The sequence below is a fragment of the Dendrobates tinctorius genome, unplaced genomic scaffold (genome assembly GCF_039654945.1).
Source record: "Dendrobates tinctorius isolate UK_male_01 unplaced genomic scaffold, ASM3965494v1 ptg000049l, whole genome shotgun sequence".
NCBI lineage: Eukaryota > Metazoa > Chordata > Amphibia > Anura > Dendrobatidae > Dendrobates > Dendrobates tinctorius.
In genome coordinates this window covers 1,178,017-1,203,822 of record NW_027361717.1, presented here as the reverse complement: position 1 = coordinate 1,203,822, position 25,806 = coordinate 1,178,017, and the positions used below count along the sequence as shown (strand labels likewise).

General features: G+C 46.1%; 1 protein-coding gene across 1 annotated transcript in view; it reads left to right on the top strand.

Annotated features, from left to right (window-relative positions):
• The window catches only part of SNTG2 (syntrophin gamma 2), a 977,025-nt gene that overhangs the window by 710,727 nt on the left and 240,492 nt on the right, over positions 1-25,806 (top strand). The window contains exon 12 of the mRNA XM_073576436.1: positions 486-602. Coding sequence (XP_073432537.1) covers positions 486-602 — 117 coding nt within the window. The remainder of the gene's footprint in view (positions 1-485; positions 603-25,806) is intronic.

The following is a 25,806-nucleotide window of genomic DNA, read 5'->3' as shown; positions in this document are numbered from 1 at the left end:
TGGGAAGCTGCCAAACATGCTGTGTCCCACAACCCAGAGGTTCTGACCTGACTACTGATGAAGCATTGGGTTCTTTATAACATAATAATTGTTAATTTTATTCATTTTCAGACATATATAAAAAATATTTTCTATCTGGCTATGATTTTTTTTTTAATAAAAAATATACATTTGATGATAGGTAGTCAATAATTAAAGCATGGTCAGGACAGTCTGTATCCCCTTTTATAGGATTGCAAGAATCTGTATATCAACCAACCAAGGCAATGTATCCTTATCCTGCATTACTGCATGCACCATATTAGGATCCCAGAATTATATTTGTTCTAGCACCTTTACTATTCTTTGTATGCAACTCCTTTCTGCATCATATTCCCTTTTGATAACTGACATGCACAATATTATGTAGATACTATATTACCTTTTATTTGGCTGCATGCAGAATTATCTTCTTGGCATGACCACATTTTTGATTCTCATTACAGATCCTACACATGGGATGGGTGAGTGAAAAAGTACAAGGATCAGATGGATCACACATTTATAAATTCAAGTTCCTGGTACTAAAGGGTTCAGCTTTCTATATCTTCAAGACTCCACCAGTAAGATATTCCATTGTAGACTGTCTTTGTTTTAAAGGATTTGTCCATCTTAGGGGACTTTTCTTTTTTTATGTAAATGTATATGCTTGGGACTAAAGATCTACCGTATTTTTTAATTATGTTTCATTACAAATTTTGATTCATCTGACTATAATCTCTGTGTTGTTCTGTCTAATACTAGCTGCACAATGAGTTAACTGAAAATTCTTAAGGGAACTCGTTCTGATAATCTTATGGGAGAGTTGGTAGATCTTGTATCTGTCTTTTTCCTGGGTACTTCTTAGCTGATTTGTGACCATAGACTACATCAAATATGCAGGTAAAGAGTCTGTAAGAACCAAACGATGCAACATTTTTAATGAAGCACAATTGCAAAAATTATTTTAGCATCAAAAACGTACATTTATATAATAAAAAAATTATGAAACACTGTAATAAACAAAGTAAATTGTAAAATGAATGTGAAACTTAAATACCCAAATATCATTTCTGCAACTACCCACATTATTTTCATAATAGTATTATTCTACAATACCGCTGTCATTCTCTGATGACAGCATTTAAATTATGTAATTGCTGATGACTAGAGTTGAGCGACTTTTGGTTTTTTAGGGTCGCGTTTCGTTTCGTGAAACTCGACTTTTCCAAAAGTCGGGTCGAGCAAGATCGGCCGATTATAGGGAAAAGTCGGGGTCGTCCCGAAACACGAAACCCAATGTAAGTCAATGGGGAATAAAAGTGGGCAGTGAGAGGAGGACAGGAAACACACCTACAGTGCCCATTTGAATGCCAAAAGCATCAATTCTTCTTACTTAAGCTTGTCAACCTTAATTAACTTCACAATACAAGTTACGCACTGAAAAATGGGGGTTATTTGGCTACAGTTGTGGGGGGGGAGGGCTGGCTCCAGGTTTTCATGTGCCCTGGGCGAAAGAGCGCCCCTTTAACACATACCACAACTCATCATGCTCCGATACGGCAGAGAAATAGCGGTTTAGTACAATGAAAAATACTTCACTTTTTACATCTCATGACGAGGCCCATCTATTTCTCCATACAGAATCATTGGTCCCATATAATGTTTGAAACAGTATATGATGAGCTCCACATAATGCTACAGTATATGTTGGTCCCCATGGATGAAGCTCCACTGTCTTATGGGCCCAAATAATGCTCCAAACATAATGGGCCCCATTTCTACTGCTCTAATGTATAATGGGCCCTGTAAATGCTGCTCCAGTGTCTGATGTCCACCTTTGGCATGTTCCAGTGTATGGTGGGCCCCATCTATCATTCTCCAGAGTATAGTGCTCCCCAAAAATTGCTGTCCCAACATTGAAAACAATCAAATAAGTCTCCTCGCTAGGGAATCCCTGTACTTGTCTGGACTCTTCGTCGTCCCCATCTTCCATCTCACTGCACAGTATTTCAACTTTGCAAGTGCTGTGATCCTGAGCAAGCAGGGGGGGCCCACTCGTTGGTGACGGCACTGGCACAGGGCCCCTGATAGTACGGTGGTGTGTCTGATGGCGGGTGGGCCGAACCTGCACTTTCATCTGCAGCTTCCTCTTTGTCACCGTGTAAGATGGAACTGTATATGGGAAGGGTAACCTGAGTTTCATCAGGGTCAGATTCAGGCCGTGTAGCGTGCGAGGGGAATGTAGTGGTCTGGGTCAATGTAACAGCAGATTCATCGAGCAGTGGCTGGGCATCAGTGCAATTGTGTCACCCCCAGGAGTACGGTCGCCACAGTGGCATTACCTTCTTCCTAGGGAGTGTGATGTCATGCTTGGGAGCAACAAACGATCTCTCTAGCAGGTTAACTGATTGGGCGGCGTTATTCCCACGAGTCATGACCCTCCAAACAGCGTTCATGAAGGCAAAGTGTTTGTTTTACGTGGGCAGTATGGTTGCAAAGCTGAACCTTAAAGGAATGTCCAGAAGGGCACCACCAGGAGTGGAGCCTATGGTTAAATTCGACTCCACTGGGAAACCTCAACCATGCCAGCTACAGAACAGATGCACACATTGCAAGCTTAATTCCGTTAACGAACGAGACTCCGTCATGCCCCGCGGTCCGAGTCCGGCTTACTAGAGGGACACGTGAGGCTCTGGCACATGAGATTGGCCAATAACTGGTGTGTCATGCCCTTACATGTCCGTGGCTGCTTGTGCGCTACACTGAAAAGGCCAGCGTTTGTCGCTTACAGGTGCAGATAACCCGCTGAACAACGTTAGTGATGGGGATCACAGATTACAATTATTACCCGCGAACAATGATTTCCCAGTAAGTGCAGGTCAACCGCAGTTCCGGAATTAGGCCTAACCGTCATTCCTGAAAAAATGAAAAATTTACGTATGCAAACCACAGGTGCTGTAGCTTGCTTAATAGCTCGCCAGCCGTTCTCATGCCCAGTATGGATTACACGTGATTGCACAAAAGTGAGAAAGGGTACCATATCCCCAGATAACATGTATGGATAGCGTACACATTCAAAATATATGTCTATACATCAGGAGGCAGGCTCAGACGGTGTTAGGCCCAGTATGGATTGCACGTGATTGCACAAAGGTTAGAAAGGGTACCGTATCCCCAGATAACATGTATGGATAGCGTACACATTCAAAATATATGTCTATACATCAGGAGGCAGGCTCAGACGGTGTTAGGCCCAGTATGGATTGCACGTGATTGCACAAAGGTTAGAAAGGGTACCGTATCCCCAGATAACATGTATGGATAGCGTACACATTCAAAATATATGTCTATACATCAGGAGGCAGGCTCAGACGGTGTTAGGCCCAGTATGGATTGCACGTGATTGCACAAAGGTTAGAAAGGGTACCGTATCCCCAGATAACATGTATGGATAGCGTACACATTCAAAATATATGTCTATACATCAGGAGGCAGGCTCAGACGGTGTTAGGCCCAGTATGGACTGCACGTGATTGCACAAAGGTTAGAAAGGGTACCGTATCCCCAGATAACATGTATAGATAGCATACACATTCAAAATATATGTCTATACATCAGGAGGCAGGCTCAGACGGTGTTAGGCCCAGTATGGATTGCACGTGATTGCACAAAGGTGAGAAAGGATACCGTATCCCCAGATAACAAGTTTGGATAGCGTACACATTCAAAATATATGTCTATACATCAGGAGGCAGGCTCAAACGGTGTTAGGCACAGTATGGATTTGACGGCCCAGACTACACAGCGGAGGAGCAGGGAGAGGTAAAGATTGCAAATGCTGGGGCCCTGCCCAAGCAAGGGGGGCCCACTCGTGGGTGTCGGTACTGGCACTGGGCCCCTCATAGTACGGCGGTGTGTCTGACGGCGGGTGTGCACCACCACCGTCAGAGACACTTGATTGCACTATGAGGGACCCTGTGCCAGTGCCCGCGCCCAAGAGTCGGCCTACCCACCTGTCCAGGGCAATGGCACTCGCACGGTGTCGTGCGCTAGGTGGTGACACCGGCCATGGGGGGGGCAGCACAGTTAGGGAGTTTTAGAAAGTGGCATATGTTGATGTTGGACATTCAGCTGATGCAAAAGGTGGAATAGGTCAAGTCCCAGGAAGAGGTGGACCAAAGCAAGCCATTTTTCTGTCACCCTATGTGTCATCAGGGGAAGGTGGGACAAAATCCTTGGAAACCCATGCGTGGTTCATTTTAATGAAGGTTAGATCATCCACATTTTGGGTTGACAGACGGGTCCTTTTTTCTGTCAGGATTGATCCAGCTGCACTGAAGACTCTTTCCGATAGCACACTTGCAGCTGGGCAAGCGAGCTCCTGTAAGGCATATTGTGCCAATTCAGGCCAGGTGTCCAGTTTAGCGACCCAATAGTCAAAGGGGAATGACCTGTGTGGGAGAACATCGATATGGGAGGAAAAGTAGTTTGTAACCATAGTTGACAACTGCTGTCTCCTGTCACTTTCCATCGATGCAGTATTACCAGTTGTGTGAGCGGTACTTGAAAAATCAGTCCACAACATTGTCATGAAACCCCTGTCTCCAACGCCACTTCTGCTGTGTGCACCACGAACACCTCTGCCAAGCTGCCCCCGGCCCGTACGGCTCGTGTGAGAACCATCACCGCTGCTGTGTGCTGGGAATGCCTCAAGCAACCGATTTACCAGAGTTGCTTGTTTATTAGCCAATATTAGTTCAAGGTTCTCCTGTGGCATGATGTTTTGTAATTTGCCTTTATAGCGTGGATCCAGGATGCTGGCCAACCAGTAGTCGTCATCGTTCATCATTTTGGCAATGCGGGGGTCCCTTTTTAGGATCTGCAAGGCATAATCTGACATGTGGGACAATGTTCCCGGTGTCAATGATGCACTGCGAGTGCTGGTTGGAGGAGCACTTTCTGGCAAATCCACATCCCTCCAGTCACGCACAAACCCTGTACCAGACCTTGCCATGCCAACATTTTCACTTGCCCCACGAGATGCATCCTCCTCCCACAAGTAATCATCCCCATCATCCTCCTCCTCCTCCTCCTCTTCTTCCTCCACCTCGTCCAGGAGAGGTCCCTGAGCAGACAATGGCTGAATGTCATCAAGGATTCCCTCCTCCTCTTCCTCCTCATCAACATTGGCTGCAGAAGCCTGCTCCTTAAGGTGCGTCAAAGTTTGCATGAGCAGACGCATAAGTGCTCATGCTTAGGATGGCGTCGTCTGCGCTTACCAGCCATGTGCATTCCTCAAAACACTGAAGGACTTTACAGAGGTCTTTCAGCTTCGACCACTGCACACCTGTCAACTCCATGTCTGCTCTCAAAGTGCCTGGCCGTGTATCCTCCCACAAATGCATTATGGCCTGCCTCTGCTCGCACAGCCGCTCCACCATGTGCAGGGTGGAGTTCCACCTTGTTGCAATGTCGATAATGAGGCGGTGGTTGGGAAGGTGGAGCAATCGCTGCAGCTTCTGCATACGAACGGAGTGTACAGGCGACCGGCGGATGTGCGCGCACAGTCTTTGCACCTTGTGGAGCAGGGCTGTTAACTCCGGATAATTTTTGAGGAAGCCCTGCACCACCAGGTTCAAGGTGTGAGCCAAGCAAGGTATGTGGCTGAGTTTTGAAAGGGCTATGGCTGCCACAAAATTCTGGCCGTTATCACTAACTACCTTGCCTGCCTCAAGATGTACACTGCCCAGCCATGACTCAGTTTGTCGCTTCAAGTACTCGGCCAGCACCTCGGCGGTGTGACTGTCGCCCAAACACATCATCGGCAACACAGCCTGCTGACGCTTTCCACTAGCTGCTCGATAGGGGGACACATCGTGTGCAACAGTGGCAGCTGCAGATGGAGTGCTCGTACGACTGCGCTCTGTGGACGAGCTTTCGCTTCTGGAGGAGGAGGAGGAGGAGGGTCGAGCGCCTACAGCCAACTGTTTCCTATACCGTGGGCTAGGCAGCACTGTCCCACCACCTCTGTCCCCTGTGGACCCTGCATCCACCACATTAACCCAGTGCGCAGTGATGGACACGTAACGGCCCTGGCCATGCCGACTGGACCATGCATCAGTTGTGAGGTGCACCTTTCCGCTCACTGACTGCTTGAGTGCATGGACAATGCGGTCTTTCACATGATGGTGGAGGGCTGGGATGGCTTTGCGAGAGAAGAAGTGGCGACTGGGTAGGTCATAGCGTGGTACTGCATAGGCCATGAGTTCGCGGAAAGCTGTGCTTTCCACCAACCGAAAGGGCATCATCTCAAACGAGATTAGTTTGGCAATGTGGGCGTTCAAACCCAGTGTACGCGGATGAGAGACTGAGTACTTTCTTGACCTACTCATAGTGTCTGGGAGGGTGAGCTGGACTTGAGAGCTGCATATGGTGGAACTAGCGGTGGACAGGGCGGACTGAGAGAGGGTTGATGATGGTGATGGAGTTGGTGTTCTTTCTGATGGCCTAGAATCAGTCTTTCGTTGATATAACAGTGGGATTCTCTGACTGCTGTGGCCTTGCAACGACACCTCAACATTTGCTGCTGTGCTAACCGGTGGGCTTACAGTGGGGGAAACAATGTAGCTTTGCTGACTACCTTCGTTGTGATCAGTTGCACATGTGGCACTTGAGGTTTGGTGTTGTGTCCACGCTTGCAAGTGCATGGTGTTTAAATGTCTAAGCATGCAACTGGTATTCAAATTTTTCAGATTTTTCCCTCGGCTAAAGGTCTTTGCGCACTTCTTACAGATAACCTTGGCCTGATCATGAGGATTTTGTTCAAAAAAGTGCCACACTGCACTCTTCCTACTTTGGCAGACATTTTGCGGACTAGCACGCTGGATCTCTTGACCCTCTGGACAAGCTGTCCAGCAACTCTTTTGATTTTTGGAACCTGTCTTTGGAGTGCTCCGGGCCTGCCAGATAACAGCTGTTGCGATGTCGATGTCTGCTGTGGATGCTCCTCATCTGAGCTATTGGAAGCAGCACCCTCTTCCCCCAATGGATGCCAATCTGGGTCAACAACTGGGTCATCCATCACCTCCTCTTCAATGTCATGTGCACCTTCCTCTGTGTCACCGTGTATGGTGGTATAGTGTGCGGGAAGGGGCACCTGAGTCTCATCAGGGTCAGAATCTGGCTCTGTACACTGCGAGGACAATGTAGTGCTCTGAGTGAATGTATCAGCAGAATCATCCATCAGCGGCTGTGCATCAGTGCACTCCATGTCAGATTCATCTTGGCCTGTGTAATTCACCATTTCACTTGATAATCCAGGCATGGTATGTGAAAACAGCTCCATGGAGTAATCAGTAGTATGGCCTGCGTCATCCTTTAATCTTGGTTGGGGTGAAGGACACAAGGAAAGGTGTGGTTCATGAACATGAGCCTCCAATGACGACTCAGTGCTTTTTCTTTTTACAACTGAAGAAGAGGAGGCGATAGAGCTGGAGGCTGAGTCAGCAATGTAAGACAAAACTTTTTCCTGATGCTCTGGCTTTAAAAGCAGTTTGCCAACTCCTAAAAAACTAAGCCTTCGAAGCCTTATGGAGCCAGACGATGACGCAGGCTCAACACCCCCTGCATTCGGTCCTATTTTGCTCTTGCCACTACCATCAGATCCACCACCAACACCATCATTACCAGCTGCCAAACTCCGCCCAATTCCACGGCCTCTTCCACCAGCCTTCCTCATTTTTGGTAGAAATGTAGACAAAATCCAACAAACTATATAGTAATGTAAAACAAGGTACAAGGTGTCTATAGGACAGGGGAGATTTTGAATTTCTGCTCACACTAGTGGACACTGGACACTTTTGGATTGTGTGAGGCCCACTGAATATCTGAGCGCTATGTCACAGGCTCGATGGCACAGCTGTGACCAAAGTGACTAGAGGATAAATGAGATTTTGAATTTCTGCTCACACTAGTGGACACTGGACACTTTTGGATTGTGTGAGGCCCACTGAATATCTGAGCGCTATGTCACAGGCTCGATGGCACAGCTGTGACCAAAGTGACTAGAGGATAAGTGAGATTTTGAATTTCTGCAGACACTTGTGGACACTGGACACTTTTGGATTGTGTGAGGCCCACTAAATATCTGAGCGCTATGTCACAGGCTCGATGGCACAGCTGTGACCAAAGTGACTAGAGGATAAGTGAGATTTTGAATTTCTGCAGACACTTGTGGACACTGGACACTTTTGGATTGTGTGAGGCCCACTGAATATCTGAGCACTATGTCACAGGCTCAATGGCACAGCTGTGACCAAAGTGACTAGAGGATAAGTGAGATTTTGAATTTCTGCAGACACTTGTGGACACTGGACACTTTTGGATTGTGTGAGGCCCACTGAGTATCTGAGCGCTATGTCACAGGCTCGATGGCACAGCTGTGACCAAAGTGACTAGAGGATAAGTGAGATTTTGAATTTCTGCAGACACTTGTGGACACTGGACACTTTTGGATTGTGTGAGACCCACTGAATATCTGAGCGCTATGTCACAGGCTCGATGGCACAGCTGTGACCAAAGTGACTAGAGGATAAGTGAGATTTTGAATTTCTGCAGACACTTGTGGACACTGGACACTTTTGGATTGTGTGAGGCCCACTGAATATCTGAGCGCTATGTCACAGGCTCGATGGCACAGCTGTGACCAAAGTGACTAGAGGATAAGTGAGATTTTGAATTTCTGCAGACACTGGACACTTTTGGATTGTGTGAGACCCACTGAATATCTGAGCGCTATGTCACAGGTTCGATGGCACAGCTGTGACCAAAGTGACTAGAGGATAAGGGAGATTTTGAATTTCTGCAGACACTTGTGGACACTGGACACTTTTGGATTGTGTGAGGCCCACTGAATATCACAGCGCTATGTCACAGGCAGAAATTGGCTAGTGTATCACAAACTACAAGGTGTATGTAGAATTGGGCAGAGTAGGAATCTCCCTAGAGTGCAGGTCTGTAAGAACGGAACATGTCCTCGACTTATTCTCACAGAGTGACACAGATAGCTTCACTGTGGCTGTGATAACAGCCATTACACGGTACTGTGTGAGGAGCGTACACCGCTGTATGGTGTGAAAAAATGCACGCTCAGTACCTCAGCAGGACAAAAAAAAAAATTGGGATTGCTTTTAAAAAAGCAGTTTGCAGCTCAGTACCTCAGCAGGACAAAAAAAAAAAATTGGGATTGCTTTTAAAAAAGCAGTTTGCAGAGCAGTGGGTAAACAGCAATGCAGCTGTCAGGAAGCCTTAGAAGGCAGCCCAACAACCAACACCACTGATACACCACAATATAGCCTCCCCTTGCACTGCACACACAGTGACTGGTGTGTTGTACAGGCACAATTGCTAGCAGCAGAAGCATTTTTTTTTTCTTCTTCCCTGCCTAACACTCTCCCTACAGAATCAGCAGCAACCTCTCCCTATGCTAAGATCGGCAGAAGTAAGATGGCGGTCGGCGTGCACGCCCTTTTATACCCCCTGTGATGCCCACCAAAGCAAGCCAAGCACTTGCATGCCCTTCTGAAAGATGGTGGTGACCCGTGCCTATGTCATCACGTTGCCCACAGTGTCCGTGGATCCTTATTGGCTGAAAAAGAGCGCAAAACAAACTTTTGAAACGCGACTTTGGCGCGTAAGTCGCCGACCTCGTGGCCGACCTCATCCTAGGGTCGGGTTTCGTTTCATGAAACCCGACTTTGCCAAAAGTCGGCGACTTTTGAAATTTTTCGACCCGTTTCGCTCAACTCTGATGACATAAATAAATGAGTATAGCCAGCAAAGACTGCATGTGCAAGGAAAGAAAAGTAGCCCTCCCAAGATGTTTTCGGACAATCTGAAACTATGAAGTTAAAATACCAACACATAAGCAAAGAGAAGAGCATTATCAGCAGTTGGACAGAGACAACACAGGCTGTGGTCCAACAGAGAGATCACTGGATCAAGCCACAGAGTCGAGCCATAACAGATACATAAGTTTATTGATCATTTCCATTGTTACTAGAGTTATAATATTAACCCCAGTTACAGGCAAAATTCAGTCTCTTGCCTGCATAGCAAAGCTATCTAGATCTCCTCATATCTAGCAGTTACTGTTTCTTCCCTACATGCATCAATCTCTTGATCACTGGGTCTGGAGGAAAAAGCACTGTCAATGCTTCCTTATTTACACTGACAAGCAAATGGTCAACAATTAGTGATTAGCGAGCATGCTCTGATAAGGTGTTGTCTGAGCACGCTTGTATGGTAATAGAGTATCTTCGGAGTGCTCGAATACTATGCTCGTGTCAACGAGGCTGCATGTCTCACGACTGTTCAACAACCGCAACACATGCAGGTGTAGTGACCCAGTCCAGAGTGTGTCCATCCCTGTAAGTAATCCTGAATTGTGAGTAGCTTCTGTACACTACTGCTCACTCTCTAACTGGCCCTCTACATTATTTTGAGCTGTAATTCTTCATATCTAGTCACCTCCACTTTAGATGCAAAGCATTTCTCATTCTCTTTGTTCTGGCTCCATTTAATACTGAAATGGTACAATGACTCATAATTGTTTTGTAAGGATCTGAGATGTGAATTTGGTGTCCTATTGGCAAGCTCCTAGTCACATGGTCAATAGGAGAAGCTGTTTTCCAGGCAAATCTAGCATGTTCTGTAGTCTGAGGAAGGTCTTCAGGGAGAGCAGAACACACGTGCAGGCTGTTTTCACTACAAGATCTCCTGCAGGCCCAAGAGCCTGGGTTCCCTCTATAACCTGTACAGACATCATTTTAAAGTCTTTCTGACTGGAATCACCACATCTAAAGTCTTTCTGACTGGATTCACCACATCTAAAGTCTTTCTGACTGGATTCACCGCAGTTTCTACATTCACCTATAAGTACTTGTGCATGTGCCGTGACACACTGTGGAGTTAACCCCGAGTACAGGTCTGTAACTTCTAATTGCTGCATCTGCCTCCTTTTGTAAAATACCAAAAGACACTGTCCAGTGCTCTTAAAGCTCCAGACCCCAATTACATCTCAGTATCTTAGTGTGAACTGTAATTGTCATGGACTACCCATGAGAGACTGTTCCTAATTTGTTTCAAGTTATGATTCCCATTCCTGCTGAAGTAAAAGCAACTGTTATCCCCGAGACCGGTGTGTGTCATAATTCCTTCGGCTGTGGACACCGTGGGGGTGGATAGCAGGGAGTGTTAAGCCACATCATTACACAGGGATTGCCTGTTTGTTAAGAAATGCTCACATGTGTTACAGCTTTAGAACTGCCATGTCAACACGAGCATAGTATTTGAGAATGCTGATGATACACTATTCGCACACGAGTGTGCTCAGATAACACCTAATCCAAGCGTGCTCGCTCATCACTAGTAGCAATGTTTTGAACTCTTGAATTTCAGGCTCCATATCATACCATCTACTACTGTTTCGAATGTAAGACTACCACCATTTTATAGAGAAGCAACTATACAGCATATGATTAGTTATGCAAATTCTTGTCATGTCACTGCAGTGTTACTGTTTTGTTCCTGGTGATGGAAAAATCTTTTTATTCATGTATACTACAAAATGCAACCTGTTCTCAAATTCCCTAATAGCTTAGTCTGTTGTTAGGTTGACTACCAAGCAAAAGGTTACTAGCTCAAATCAAGGAGCAGTCTTGAAGATTTCCATAGAAGAGATAAACAGCATCTCCCAGCTCATCAATAGAGGTCTCTCAGCCAAACTATATCACGACATTTGAAAAAATGCAAAATCAAATCCATCCATCCATTCAAAAGCCAAGGGGTGGAAGTCCTGGCAAAAAATTTGGTCAACAAGATAGCGCATCACAAGTCTACCATTTCTTGGGCGACAAACACAGTGGTGACGGTCGCTTGTATTCTTCGCAATAGTGAGATCACAGATGTCCATTCAAACAACATGCAACGCACATTACACAATTCTGGAATGGTGTCTCAAAGAAAGGTGAAGAAGCCTCAAGTTTAATATCGCCATAAGAACATCATCTCAAGTTTGCAAAAAAAAGTGCGAAAAGTGAACAGTAGAAGACTGAAAACAGGTGATTTGGAGCGATGAGACAGAAGTCAATAGACTATTCTGTGATGGGTACAAATGGATCTGGAAGAAGCAAGGGAAAAATGGGCTAACAGTTTAAGAAATTGCAAGAACTTTGAAGTTCAGTGGAAGAAGCCTGATGATATAGGGGTTGTTTCACAACCAAAGCCGTTTGATACTTGACCAAGATCGATGGTGGTCCCAATGCTGAGCTATGTTTGAGTATTGCACAAGATGAGATACTTCGTATACTTGAATACTATGGGTATGAAAACAGGGACAGTGTTCCAGCAGGACCATAACTCAAAGCATACATCAAGTTTGGCGAAGAAATGATTCAATGACAGTAAGTAGATGTGCTGGATTGGCCCCCACAGTCCCCAGACCTCAACCCAATTGGACACTTCTGGGTAGAGTTTAAGAAGAACTGTATACCATATCCAAGTAAGTTTGACCAGTTTGCACCAATTTTGGGAACGTGTAAAGGAGACCTGGGATCAGATTTTGGTTGAGACATGTTTGAATATGATCGAGAGCATGCCCAGTAGGATCCTGGCAGTGTTAAAAGCCAAAGGTGGATTTAAAAAATACTGACAAAAAAAATTAAAAACAACATTTACATTTTTAGGAGCAAAAAAGTAACAAAAGTAACATGACAAGAATCTGCATAACTAATCATAACTAAGAGGAGAAATGATACTTCTTGGATATGGACACAGTGTCTGCAAATGGAGATTCTGGCTTGGCTTTTATCCTAAGTCATGTAACTAGGCTCGTTAAAGGGTCAACATTGACTTTTAGGATTGCTACCTCCAATAGGTGGCACTAGAGTTCTAGTCCTCTTCCTCTCTGAAGAGACAATTTGCATAATAATCATAACTAATCATGTGCTATATAGTTGCAAGTCAAATTTATATAAGAGATAGCCAAGATGGTTGTCTATAAAATGATGCTAGTCTCACTTTTGACGCATTAGTGGATAGTGAGATATGGAGCCTGAAAGTCAAAGAAGAACTTTGGCAGATAGCTTAACTCGACAGCAGGAGGCACGTATGAAGATTTCAGAAGGTTTATTTTAAAGCTGAATTCTTTTAGTTTTGCTCAAGCACAGTAGGTAAATAAAGACAATTCTGAATCAAAGATGCAAACACGTGAGACTCTTAACATGGCTGACTTGCGCTATGTGAGGAAGAAGAAGAGAGGGGTTATGGACATCAGAGCAGACGAGACACTGCATGGTACTTCATTGGGCCCATGTATCCCACAATCCAGTTTTGTTGCCACAGTGGGTGCTGAAACAAGCAAATCATGCTGTTTGGAGAACCCAAAGGGCCATCGGCCTCACAGGAAAACACTAATAGAAGACATAACACAATGGCTCCTAGGCCACTGGCTATGCTTCTGCCACAGTCCTGGCTGCGCAATCCCAGACCGAGTCTGTTTGCACATGACAATTCACTCAATCCTGTGAACCTACGAAATGCAATTGTTTCTGATGTCTAGACATTTTAATGAAAATGTGGTTTACTAGATATTACACTATTAGCATCCAAAAGCACAGAGCTATTTTTAAATACACTGCTTGAGGCTTTTAAAATGATCTAACATGTCTATCTGCAAAATTACATAGCTGTCACTTCGCAAGCTTTCATTTTTCCAATGCAAATCACTGAAGCAGAATATAAAAAAACTATCAATATAGTATTTATATTCAAGAAATCCATGAGCTCAATGCAGCTGCAGTTTTCATTGTTGTTGTTCCTAATGATGATGATTATTATTCAAGTTTGCAATTCGAAAGAAAAGATGAAAGAAGTAAAGTGAAAATTCCACTTTCCAAAAACAAATTAGCGCACTCAATTTAAATTTGAATTAAAATCTACAAATTACAATATACCGTATATACTCATTAACCGACCCCCCTAATATTGCCACAAAATACTGGGAAAACTTATTGACTCGTGTATAAGCCGAGGGTGGTGCTGCACAAGGGTTAATGGTGGTCCAAAAAGATGCTCCATAGATAAATACCCCCATAAATTGCTGCAAAAGGGTTAATGGTGGCCCAGCAAGATGCTCCAAGGATAAATACCCCCATATATTGCTGCACAAGGGTTAATGCTGTCCCAAGTAGATGCTCCATACATAAATACCCCCATATGCTGCACAAGGGTTAATGGTGGCCCAAGTAGAAGCTCCATACATAAATACCCCCATATGACGCACAGGGGTTAATGGTGGCCCAAGTAGAAGCTCCATACATAAATATCCCCCATATGATGCACAGGGGTTAATGGTGGCCCAAGTAGAAGCTCCATACATAAATACCCCCATATGCTGCACAAGGGTTAATGGTGGCCCAAGTAGAAGCTCCATACATAAATACCTCCACATGCTGCACAAGGGTTAATAGTGGCCCAAGTAGATGCTCCATATATAAACACCCCCCATTATGCTGCACAAGGGTTAATAGTGGCCCAAGTAGATGCTCTATATATAAACACCCCCCATATGCTGCACAAGGGTTAATAGTGGCCCAAGTAGAAGCTCTATACATAAATACCCCCCCATATGCTGCTGCCGCTGCTGCTATAAGAAAAAAACACATACTCACCTCTCTGTCGCTGGGGGCCAAGCGCCGGTGTAGCCGCCGGCTCAGGCCCCCGGCACTGGCTATATTTACCATTCCCGATTCCATCGCTGTCTCCGGGTCCTGTGCAGTGACGATAGCAGAGGGCACCACTGACTACGTCACCGTGCCCTCCGCTAATGTCACAGCCAGAGGACCCGGAGACAGCGATAGAAAGGGGAGCTGTAAGTATTGCTCAGCTCCCCGTCATACTCACTGCCCTCCTGGCACCCGGTCTCTTCAGTCCCTGCTGCTTCCAGCATGTCGGCATCCAAGCTGTTCCTGCATTCAGCGGTCACGTGGTACCGCTCATTAAATATGCGCATATTCATGAGTTTAATGAGCGGTACCACGTGACCGCTGAATGCAGGAACAGCTGGGACACTGAGATCATGGGGGAAGCAGGGGGTCTGCAGAGACCATGCCAGGAGGGGGGAGTATGGTCTCTGACACGGTCTCTGCAGCCGCCAGCTTCTCTGTGATCTCCCTTCCTGCCTTCAGCGGTCACGTGGTACCGCTCAGTACACCTCATGAATATGCGCATATTCTTGAGTGTAATGAGTGGTACCATGTGACTGCTGAAGAAAGGAAGGGAGATTGTGGAGAAGCTGGGGGCTGCAGAGACTGTGCCAGGACCGGTAAGTATGACCTGACACCCCTGTCCCCCCTCCCCCTCTGACCCCCTGGTGTATATGACTCGAATATAAGCTGAGAGGGGGACTTTCAGCCCAAAAAAATGGGCTGAATATCTTGGCTTATATTAGAGTATATACGGTAACTTAAGAATTCTGATGGCTTTGTGCTTGCTGAGAGCAGTGCACCGCAGAAGTCAACTAAAAGAGTGGGATCACCAACTGCTGAGGCACATAGTGTAGCAAAGTCACAAATGCAGAGTCAAAACCAACTCTGTTATTAATATCAGCAAAAAAAAATGGGTGCCAAGCGCTTCATACTAGAGTTGAGCGAAACGGGTCGAAAAAATTCAAATGTCGCCGACTTTCGCCAAAGCCGGGTTTTATGAAGCAAAACCCGACCTTAGCGTGAGGTTGGCCACGAGGTCGGCGACTTTAGCGCCAATGTCGCGTTTCAAAAGATGCTTTAGCGCCCTTTTTCAGCCAATCAAGAAGAACGGACACTGTGGGCAATGTGATGACATAGGCAGCGGTCACCACCATGTTTGAGAAGGGCATGCAAGTGATTGGCTTGCTTTGTGTGGCGTCACAGGGGGTATAAAAGGGTGTGCACGCCGACCGCCATGTTACTTATGCTGATCTCAGAATAGGGAGAGCTGCTGCTGCTGCTGATTCTGTAGGAAGAGCGTTAGGAAAAGCAAAAGAAAAAAATAACGGTTTTGCCTATAGCGCTTTTCACTGTAGTTAGTGTGCAGTGAAAGGTGAAGATTTTTGCTTTTGTGCAGCAGCACTGGTGGTGATTAGGCTGCCTTTTAAGGCTACCTGCATTGCTGTGTGCACACTGGTGTTCAAACTGTTTTTTAAAAGCAATCCAAATTTTATTGTTTTGTCCTGGTGAGGTACTGAGCGTTCATTTTTTCACACACCGTACAGCGGTGTACCCTCCTCACACAGTACCGTGTACCGGCTGTTATCACGGCCAAGTTGAAGCTATCTGTGTGTGACTCTGTAAGGAAAAGCCGAGGAGTTTGTCCATTCTTACAGACCTACACCTTAGAGTTTTGTCCATTTTCCAAACAGTTTCGTATATCTGCTGTTTGATTACATTCAAAACTAGAGAGAGACAGCGTGTGTCAGTCCGTATACAAAAACACGGAGCTTGACAATTTTACATACACACCGTACAGCGGTGTACATGTACGCTCCTCACACAGTACCATGTACCAGCTGTTATCACGGCCAAATTAAAGCTATCTGTGTGTGACTCTGTTAGGAAAAGCAGAGGAGTTTGTCCGTTCTTATAGACCTACACTCTAGGGAGATTCCAATTCTGCCCAATTCTATATACACCTTGTAGTTTGTCATACACTAGGCAATTTCTGCCTGTTACATTGTGGTGTAATATACACAGGGCCTGACAGAATACAACTGTGTCCTGAAGTCTGTAGAGAGATTCCAATTCTCCCTAGTCCTCTATACACCTTTTTTACACCATCCAGAATCAGCCTGTTAATTTGAGGTGTAATATACCCCAGGGCCTGACAGAATACAACTGTGTCCTGAAGTCTGTAGAGAGATTCCATTTCATCCCAATCCTCTATAAACCTTTTTAACACCATCCAGAATCAGCCTGTTACTTTGGGGTGTAATATATCCAGGGCCTGACAGAATCCAACTGTGTCCTGAAGTCTGTTGAGAGATTCCTTTTTCTCCCCAGTCCTCTATACACCTTTTTTACACCATCCAGAATCAGCCTGTTACTTTGAGGTGTAAAATACACAGGGCCTGACAGAATCCAACTGTGTCCGGAAGTCTGTAGAGAGATTCAATTTCTCCCCAGTCCTCTATACACCTTTTTAACACCATCCAGAATCAGCCTGTTACTTTGAGGTGTAAAATACCCAGGGCCTGACAGAATCCAACTGTGTCCTGAAGTCTGTAGAGAGATTCCATTTCTCCCCAGTCGTCTATACACCTTTTTTATACCATCCAGAATCAGCCTGTTACTTTGAGGTGTAAGATACCCAGGGCCTGACAGAATCCAACTGTGTCCCGAAGTCTGTAGAGAGAGTCCATTTCTCCCCAGTCCTCTATACACCTTTTTTACACTTCCAGAATCAGCCTGTTACTTTGAGGTGTAATATACCCAGGGCCTGACAGAATACAACTGTGTCCTGAAGTATGTAGAGAGATTCAAATACTCCCCACTACTATATACACTTTGTACCTTGTTTTACAGTACAATATAGTTGGTGGTATTTTGCGTACATTTTCCCCAAAAATGAGGAAGTATGGTGGCAGAGTCCATGGAAGTGGGCAGCTGGTAATGATGGTGTTGGTGGTGGTGGTGGTGGATCTGCTGGTAGTGGCAAAAGCACAATAGCACCTAAGGCAGGAGGTGTTGAGCCTGCATCATCATGTGGCTCCACAAGGCCTCGAAGGTTCCCTTTTCAGGTAGTAGGTAAACCGCTTTTAAAGCCGGAGCTTCAGGAACAAGTTTTGGCTTGCATTGCTGACAAAGCCTCCAGCTCTATCGCCTCCTCTTCTGAACTTTCAGAAAATAAAAGCACTGAGTCGTCATTGGAGGCTCATGGTCATGAACCACACCTTTCTTTGTGTCCTTCAGCCCAACCAAAATTGAAGGATGCGGCAGGCCACACTACAGATTACTCCATGGAGCTGTTTTCACATACCATGCCTGGGTTATCAAGTCACATCGTGAATTACCCAGGCCAAGATGAATCTGACATGGAGTGCACTGATGCACAGCCACTGCTAGATTTATCTGCTGGTACATTCACGCAGAGCACTACATTGTCCTCGCAGTGTACCAGTGAGCCTGAATCTGACCCTGATGAATCTCAGGTGCCCCTTCCCACATACTATACCACCTTACACGGTGACACAGAGGAAGGAGGAGGTGATGGATGACCCAGTTGTTGACCCAGATTCGCATCCATTGGGGGAAGAGGGTGCCACTGCCAATAGCTCAGAAGAGGAGGAGGAGCATCCGCAGCAGGCATCGACATCGCAACAGCTGTTATCTAGCAGGCCCAGAGCAGTCCAAAAACGGGTTACAAAAACCAAAAGAGTTGCAGGACAGCTAGGCCAGATGGTCAAATTAGCACAGCGTGCAGGCCTCAAAATGTCTTCCATAGTAGGAAGAGTGCAGTGTGGCACTTTTTTAAACAAAATCCTCATGATCAGGCCAAGGTTATCTGTAAGAAGTGCGCAAAGACCTTTAGCCGAGGGAAAAATCTGAGAAATTTGAATATCAGTTGCATGCTTAGACATTTAACCACCATGCACTTGAAAGCGTGGACGGACTACTAAACCTCACGTACCACATGTGCAACTGCTCCCAATGAAGGTAGTCAGCAACGCTACATCGTTTCCCCCACTGTAAGCCCACATGTTAGCACACCACCAGCAGCAAATGTTGAGGTGTCGTCGCAAGGCCAAAGCAGTCAGGCAATCACAATGTTATTGCTACAAAAGACTGAATCTAGGCCATCAGAAAGACCACCAACTCCATCACCATCATCAACCCTCTCTCAGTCCGCCATGTCCACCGCTAGTTCCACCATATGCAGCTCTCAAGTCCAGCTCACCCTACCAGAGACTATGAGTAGGACAAGAAAGTACTCATCCTCTCATCCGCGTACACTGGGTTTGAACGCCCACATTGCCAAACTAATCTCGTTAGAGATGATGCCCTACCGGTTGGTTGAAAGCGAAGCATTCCGCAAACTCATGGCCTACGCAGTACCACGCTATGACCTTCCCAGTCGGCACTTCTTTTCTCACAAAGCCATCCCAGCCCTCCACCTTCATGTGAAAGACTGCATAGTCCATGCACTCAAGCAATCAGTGCGTGGAAAGGTGCACCTCACAACAGATGCATGGTCCAGTAGGCATGGCCAGGGCCGTTACGTGTCCATCACTGCGCACTGGGTTAATGTGGTGGATGCAGGGTCCACAGGGGACACTGGTGGTGGGACAGTGCTGCCTAGCCCACGGTATAGGAAACAGTTGGGTGTAGGCATTCGACCCGCCTCCTCCTCCTCCTGAAGCGAAAGCTCGTCCACAGAGTGCAGTCGCACGAGCACGCCATCCGCAGCTGCCAGTGTTGCACACTCGGTGTCCCACTATCGAACAGCTAGTGGTAAGCATCAGCAGGCTGTGTTGAAGATGATGTGTTTGGGCAACAGACACACAGTGGAGGTACTGGCCGACTACTTGCAGCGACAAATTGAGTCATGGCTGGGCAGTCTACATCTTGCAGCAGGCAAGGTAGTTAGTGATAACGGCCGGAATTTTGTGGCAGCCATAGCCCTTTCAAAACTCCAACACATACTTTGCCTGGCTCACACCTTGAACCTGGTGGTGCAGTGCTTCCTCAATAATTATCCAGAGTTAACAGGCCTGCTCCAGAAGGTCCAAAGACTGTGCTCGCACATCTGCCGGTCGCCCGTACACTCCAGTCGTATGCAGAAGCTGCAGCGATTGCTCCACCTTCCCAAGCACCACCTAATTATCGACGTTGCAACAAGGTGGAACTCCACCCTGCACATGGTTGAGAGGCTGTGCGAACAGAGGCAGGCTGTAATGCATTTGTGGGAGGATACACGGCCAGGCACTTTGAGGGCAGACATGGAGTTGTCGGGTGTGCACTCGTCGAACCTGAAAGACCTCTGTAAAGTCCTTCAGTGTTTTGAGGAATGTCCATGACTAGTAAGCACAGACGATGCCATCATAAGCATGAGCATCCCACTTATGCGTCTGCTCATGCAAACTTTGATGCACATTAAGGAGCAGGCGTCTGCAGCTGGGGAGGATGAGAAAGAGGAGGAGGGAAGCCTTGATGACAGTCAGCCATTGTCTGCTCCGGGACCTCTACTGGATGAGGTGGAGGAAGAAGAGGAAGAGGAGGAGGATGATGATGGGGATGATTATTTAGGGGAGGAGGATGCTTCTTGTAGGGTAAGAGAAAATGTTGGCGTGGCAAAGTCTGGTACAGGGTTTGTGCGTGACTGGAAGGATGTGGATTTGCCAGAAAGTGCTCCTCCACCCAGCACTCGCCAGTGATACGTGTTATGATGAGTCACCGAAGGAGGAAAAAAATAAAATACCAGCTAAGTCCAGAAAAACCAAAGAGGTTGGCAGCTATCGGATTGCAGACCCCTGAACCTATCCACAACAACTAGCAGTAGCCGTGGGGGGTTCCTACGGTGCCCTAGACCCCTCGATCACAGTCGGAGAACTAAATAGCATAAAGACAGAAAGGGGAAAAACTAAACTGCCCCAGAGCAGACCCCAAAGCAATAGGCAGCCCCCAACATATAATGACGGTGAAGCAAGATGAAAACACTAACACAGATAGAAAGATAGGTTGAGCAAATGATGGGGCCCAAGCTAACTACATAGGACAGGATAGGAAAGCTGCTGTCTGCCATCCGCAAAAACCCTATCAAAATGAGCCAACCGACTGATAGGAAAAACAGGCCCTGAAGTCGCTAGGCTTCAAAAGACTATATCAGCACTCAGGTATATTCTGAAGACAGAGCAAAATATCAACAGATCAGAGACAAAGAATGGAATCCAGCTCACCCCCAGCCAGGGATGGCAGAACTCCCAAAAAACAAGGCAAAACAAAAACTAAACTGAAGAGTACAAAGCAGAGCAGAAAAACTTAGCTTTGAGATGCAGGAATCAGACTGGTCTCCAAGAATCCAGCAGGAAAATCACCAGCCAGGAAGAAGGGCGTCGGCAGCCTTATATCCAGTCCTCAATTCCAGCCACCCAGTCATCATCCAGCTGCCCAGGTGTTTGGTAATCATTCTCACTACCTTCTTTCACTAGAGGAGGGAGTTCATCAGACCTCAATGGTGAAGGGAAAAATGAACTCACAATAGTACCTCCCCCTTGAGTAGGGGTCACCGAACCCTCATCCATGCCACCAGGGCGATCCGGGTGAGCCCGATGAAAGGCACGCACCAATCTTTCGGCATGAATATCAGAGGCAGAGACCCAGGAATTATCCTCCTGACCATAACCCTTCCACTTAACCAAATACTGGAGTCTCCGTCTAGCCAGACGGAAATCCAGTATCTTCTCTACCTCATATTCCATGTTACCTTCAACCAATATAGGGTCAGGAGGTGCCACCACAGGAACTACTGGTTCAACAAACCTCTTCAACAAGGACTTATGAAACACATTATGAATTTTAAATGTGACAGGAAGAGCCAACTGAAAAGAGACCGGATTGATAATCTCCAAAATCTTGTAAGGTCCAATAAATCTAGGCTTAAACTTAGGAGAAGCCACCTTCATAGCGATATTTTTTGATGACAACCAAACCATATCACCCACCTTAAACTGGGGACCAACGGTCCTACGCCGGTTGGAAAACCGCTGGGCCTTTTCCTGGGAGAGAGACAACTTATCCACTACTTGGTCCCCGATCTGGTGCATTCTCTCCACCACAGTGTCAACACCTGGGCAGGCAGAAGGCTCCACCTGCCCTGAAGAAAATCGAGGGTGAAAACCAAAGTCACAAAAAAAAAGGTGACATCAAAGTGGCAGAACTAGCTCTATTATTTAAAGCAAATTCGGCAAAGGGCAAAAATGAAACCCAATCATCCTGACCGGCAGAAATAAAACATCTCAAATACGACTCCAAAGTCTGGTTTGTTCTCTCCGTCTGCCCATTGGTCTGAGGGTGAAACGCAGAGGAGAAGGACAACTGAATTCCCAGCTTGGAACAGAAAGTCCTCCAAAATCTAGACACAAACTGAACTCTTCTGTCAGATACAATGTTCTCAGGAATCCCGTGCAAGCGAACCACCTGTTGCAAAAACAAGGGCACCAACTCAGAGGAAGATGGCAACTTAGGGAGTGGTACAAGATGGACCATCTTAGAGAATCTATCACAAATCACCCAAATAACAGTCATTCTCTGAGAGACAGGCATATCAGAGGTAAAATCCATTGAAATATGGGTCCATGGCCTCCTGGGCACCGGCAAAGGCATCAACAAGCCACTAGAGCGAGAACAAGGTTTAGACCGGGAGCAAGTCCCACAGGACTGCACAAAGTTCCTGACATCACGAGACAAGGCGGGCCACCAAAAAGAACAACTCACCAGATCTCTAGTACCACAAATACCTGGATGACCAGCCAATGCAGAGCAATGAACTTCAGACATCACTCTCTTCCTCCACTGGTCAGGAACATACAATTTTCCACTGGGACAACGTTCAGGTTTGTCCTCCTGAAACTCTTCCAGAGCACGTCTCAAATCGGGCGAGATGGCAGAAAGAACTACCCCCTCGCCTAAGATGGTAGCAGGCTTAGTCACAACAGGAGAATCAACAAGGAAACTCCTAGAGAGGGCGTCTGCCTTGACATTCTTAGTGCCTGGAAGAAAAGAGACCACAAAATCAAAACGTGTGAAAAACAAGGCCCACCTAGCCTGTCTAGGATTCAAGCGCCTGGCCAACTCCAAGTAAATCAAATTCTTGTGGTCAGTAAGGACCACGACTTGGTGTTTGGCTCCTTCCAACCAATGTCTCCACTCCTCAAATGCCCATTTCATGGCCAACAGTTCCCGATTCCCCACATCATAGTTACGTTTGGATGGGGAGAACTTTCGGGAAAAGAAAGCACAAGGATTCATTTTAGATGTCACAGGATCTTTTTGGGACAACACCGCTCCTGCACCAATCTCAGAAGCATCCACCTCCACCTGAAACAGGAGTGAGACATCAGGTTGCCGCAAAACCGGAGCAGAAGTGAATCTTCGCTTCAGCTCCTGAAAGGAAGAAACAGCCTCCGGAGACCAATTCAGCACATCAGCACCCTTCCTAGTCAAATCCGTCAATGGCTTGGCAATACCAGAAAAATTAGCTATAAATTTCCGATAAAAATTAGCAAAACCCAAAAACTTCTGGAGGGCCTTCAAAGATGTGGGCTGAACCCAATCATAAATGGCCTGTACCTTGGCCGGGTCCATTTCAATAGTTGACGGAGACAAAATAAATCCCAAAAATGAAATCCTCTGTACCCCAAAAAGGCATTTCTTTCCCTTGACATACAGGGAATTCTCCCTCAAAATCCGGAACACCGTCCGAACATGTTCCACATGAGAGTCCCAATTCTTGGAGAAGATCAAAATATCATCCAGATAGATAATCAAAAATTTATCCACAAAGTCTCAGAATATATCGTTCATGAAGCACTGGAAGACAGAAGGGGCATTAGTGAGCCCAAAAGGCATCACCAGGTACTCAAAATGTCCCTCCGGAGTATTAAACACCGTCTTCCATTCATCCCCATGCTTAATGCGAATAAGATTATACGCCCCCCTGAGGTCAAGCTTGGTAAACCAGCAAGCACCTTTAACTCTGGAGAATAGATCAGAAATCAGGGGTAACGGATACTGATATTTAACAGTAATTTTGTTGAGGGCACGATGGTCAATACAAGGCCTTAATGAACCATCCTTTTTAGCCACGAAAAAAAACCCAGCACCTAAGGGTGAAGAGGATGGTCTAATATGACCCTTCTCCAATGCCTCCTTAATATAGGATCGCATAGCCTCGTGCTCGGGTACAGATAAATTGAAAAGCCGACCATTGGGGATTTTACACCCCGGGTTCAGCTCAATAGCACAGTCATAACTCCTATGAGGAGGCAAAGACGCAGACTCATTCTCACTAAATGCATCATAAAAGTCAGCCAAATAGTCAGGAATCATGTGACTGGGGAGAGGTGGAGAAAACAGGAGCATCACTAAGGGCACACCGACAACCCCAACTCACCACAGACAAAGATTTCCAATCCAGAACTGGATTATGAATTTGCAACCAGGGAAACCCAAGAACAATGGTATCATGCAAATTATGCAACACCAAAAATCTGCAATTTTCTTGATCGTCTGGGGCGACCCGCATTACCACCTGGGTCCAAAACTGAGGTTTATTCTTCGCCAAAGGAGTAGCATCAATACCCCTCAAAGGGATAGGCGTCCGCAGAGGTGTCATAGGAAATCCACAACGTTTAGCAAAATCCAAGTCCATCAGGTTCAGAGCTGCTCCTGAATCCACAAAAGCCTTGGCGGAAAATGTGGACAGGGAGCAGATCAGAGTAATTGCCAGAAGAAACTTAGGTTGAATACCACCCACAGAAAACGTGTGTGCACAACGTTTCTCTCGTTTAGGGCAGACAGAAATAATATGCGAGGCATCTCCACAAAAAAAACACAGCTTATTACGCCTTCTGAACTCCTGACGTTGCGCCCTAGACAAAACTCTATCACATTGCATAGGTTCAGACATTTGTTCAACAGGTGGTAACATCTCTCGTGTAGTTTTGCGTTCACGTAAAAGCCGATCCACCTGAATGGCTAATGACATAGAATCGTCAAGACCAGAGGGAACAGGAAATCCCACCATAGTATCTTTTACAGTTTCTGACAAACCCTTCCGAAAGAGGGCTACCAAGGCACCATCATTCCAGGTAGTAAGGACCGCCCACTTTTGGAATTTTTGACAGTACAACTCTGCCGAATCCCGACCCTGGCTTAATGCCAACAGGGTCTTTTCAGCCTGATCAATAGCATTAGGTTCATCATACAACAACCCCAAGGCATGAAAAAATGCGTTCACATTATTCAGAATAGGATCATCGGGTTTCAAAGAAAACGCCCAATCCTGGGGATCGCCGCGCAGCAAAGAGATGACAATTTTAACCTGCTGCGCGGAGTTCCCCGGCGAGTTAGGCTTCAAGGCAAAAAATAATTTACAATTATTCGTGAAATTCAAGAATTTAGACCGATCCCCCAAAAATACATCAGGAGAAGGAATCTTTGGTTCAGCAGCATGTGAATGAGCAAGATAGGCGGAAATTCCCCGCACTTCAGCAGCGAGCTGCTCCACACGATCAGACAATTGCTTCATCTCCATTGAGAGAAAAATTCCCCCTACGGCCTCAGAGATATAGAGGAAAAAATATGCACACAAAAAAAAAAAAAAAAAATTCTGACACTTTTTTTTTTTTTTTTTACAATTCTCTCCTGCTATTGCATACCCTAGGATCTGCGGTATGGCTGGTGATTCTGTTATGATGAGTCACCGAAGGAGGAAAAAAATAAAATACCAGCTAAGTCCAGAAAAACCAAAGAGGTTGGCAGCTATCGGATTACAGACCCCTGAACCTATCCACAACAATTAGCAGTAGCCGTGGGGGGTTCCTACGGTGCCCTAGACCCCTCGATCACAGCCGGAGAACTATATAGCCTAAAGACAGAAAGGGGAAAAACTAAACTGCCCCAGAGCAGACCCCAAAGCAATAGGCAGCCTCCAACATATAATGACGGTGAAGCAAGATGAAAACACTAACACAGA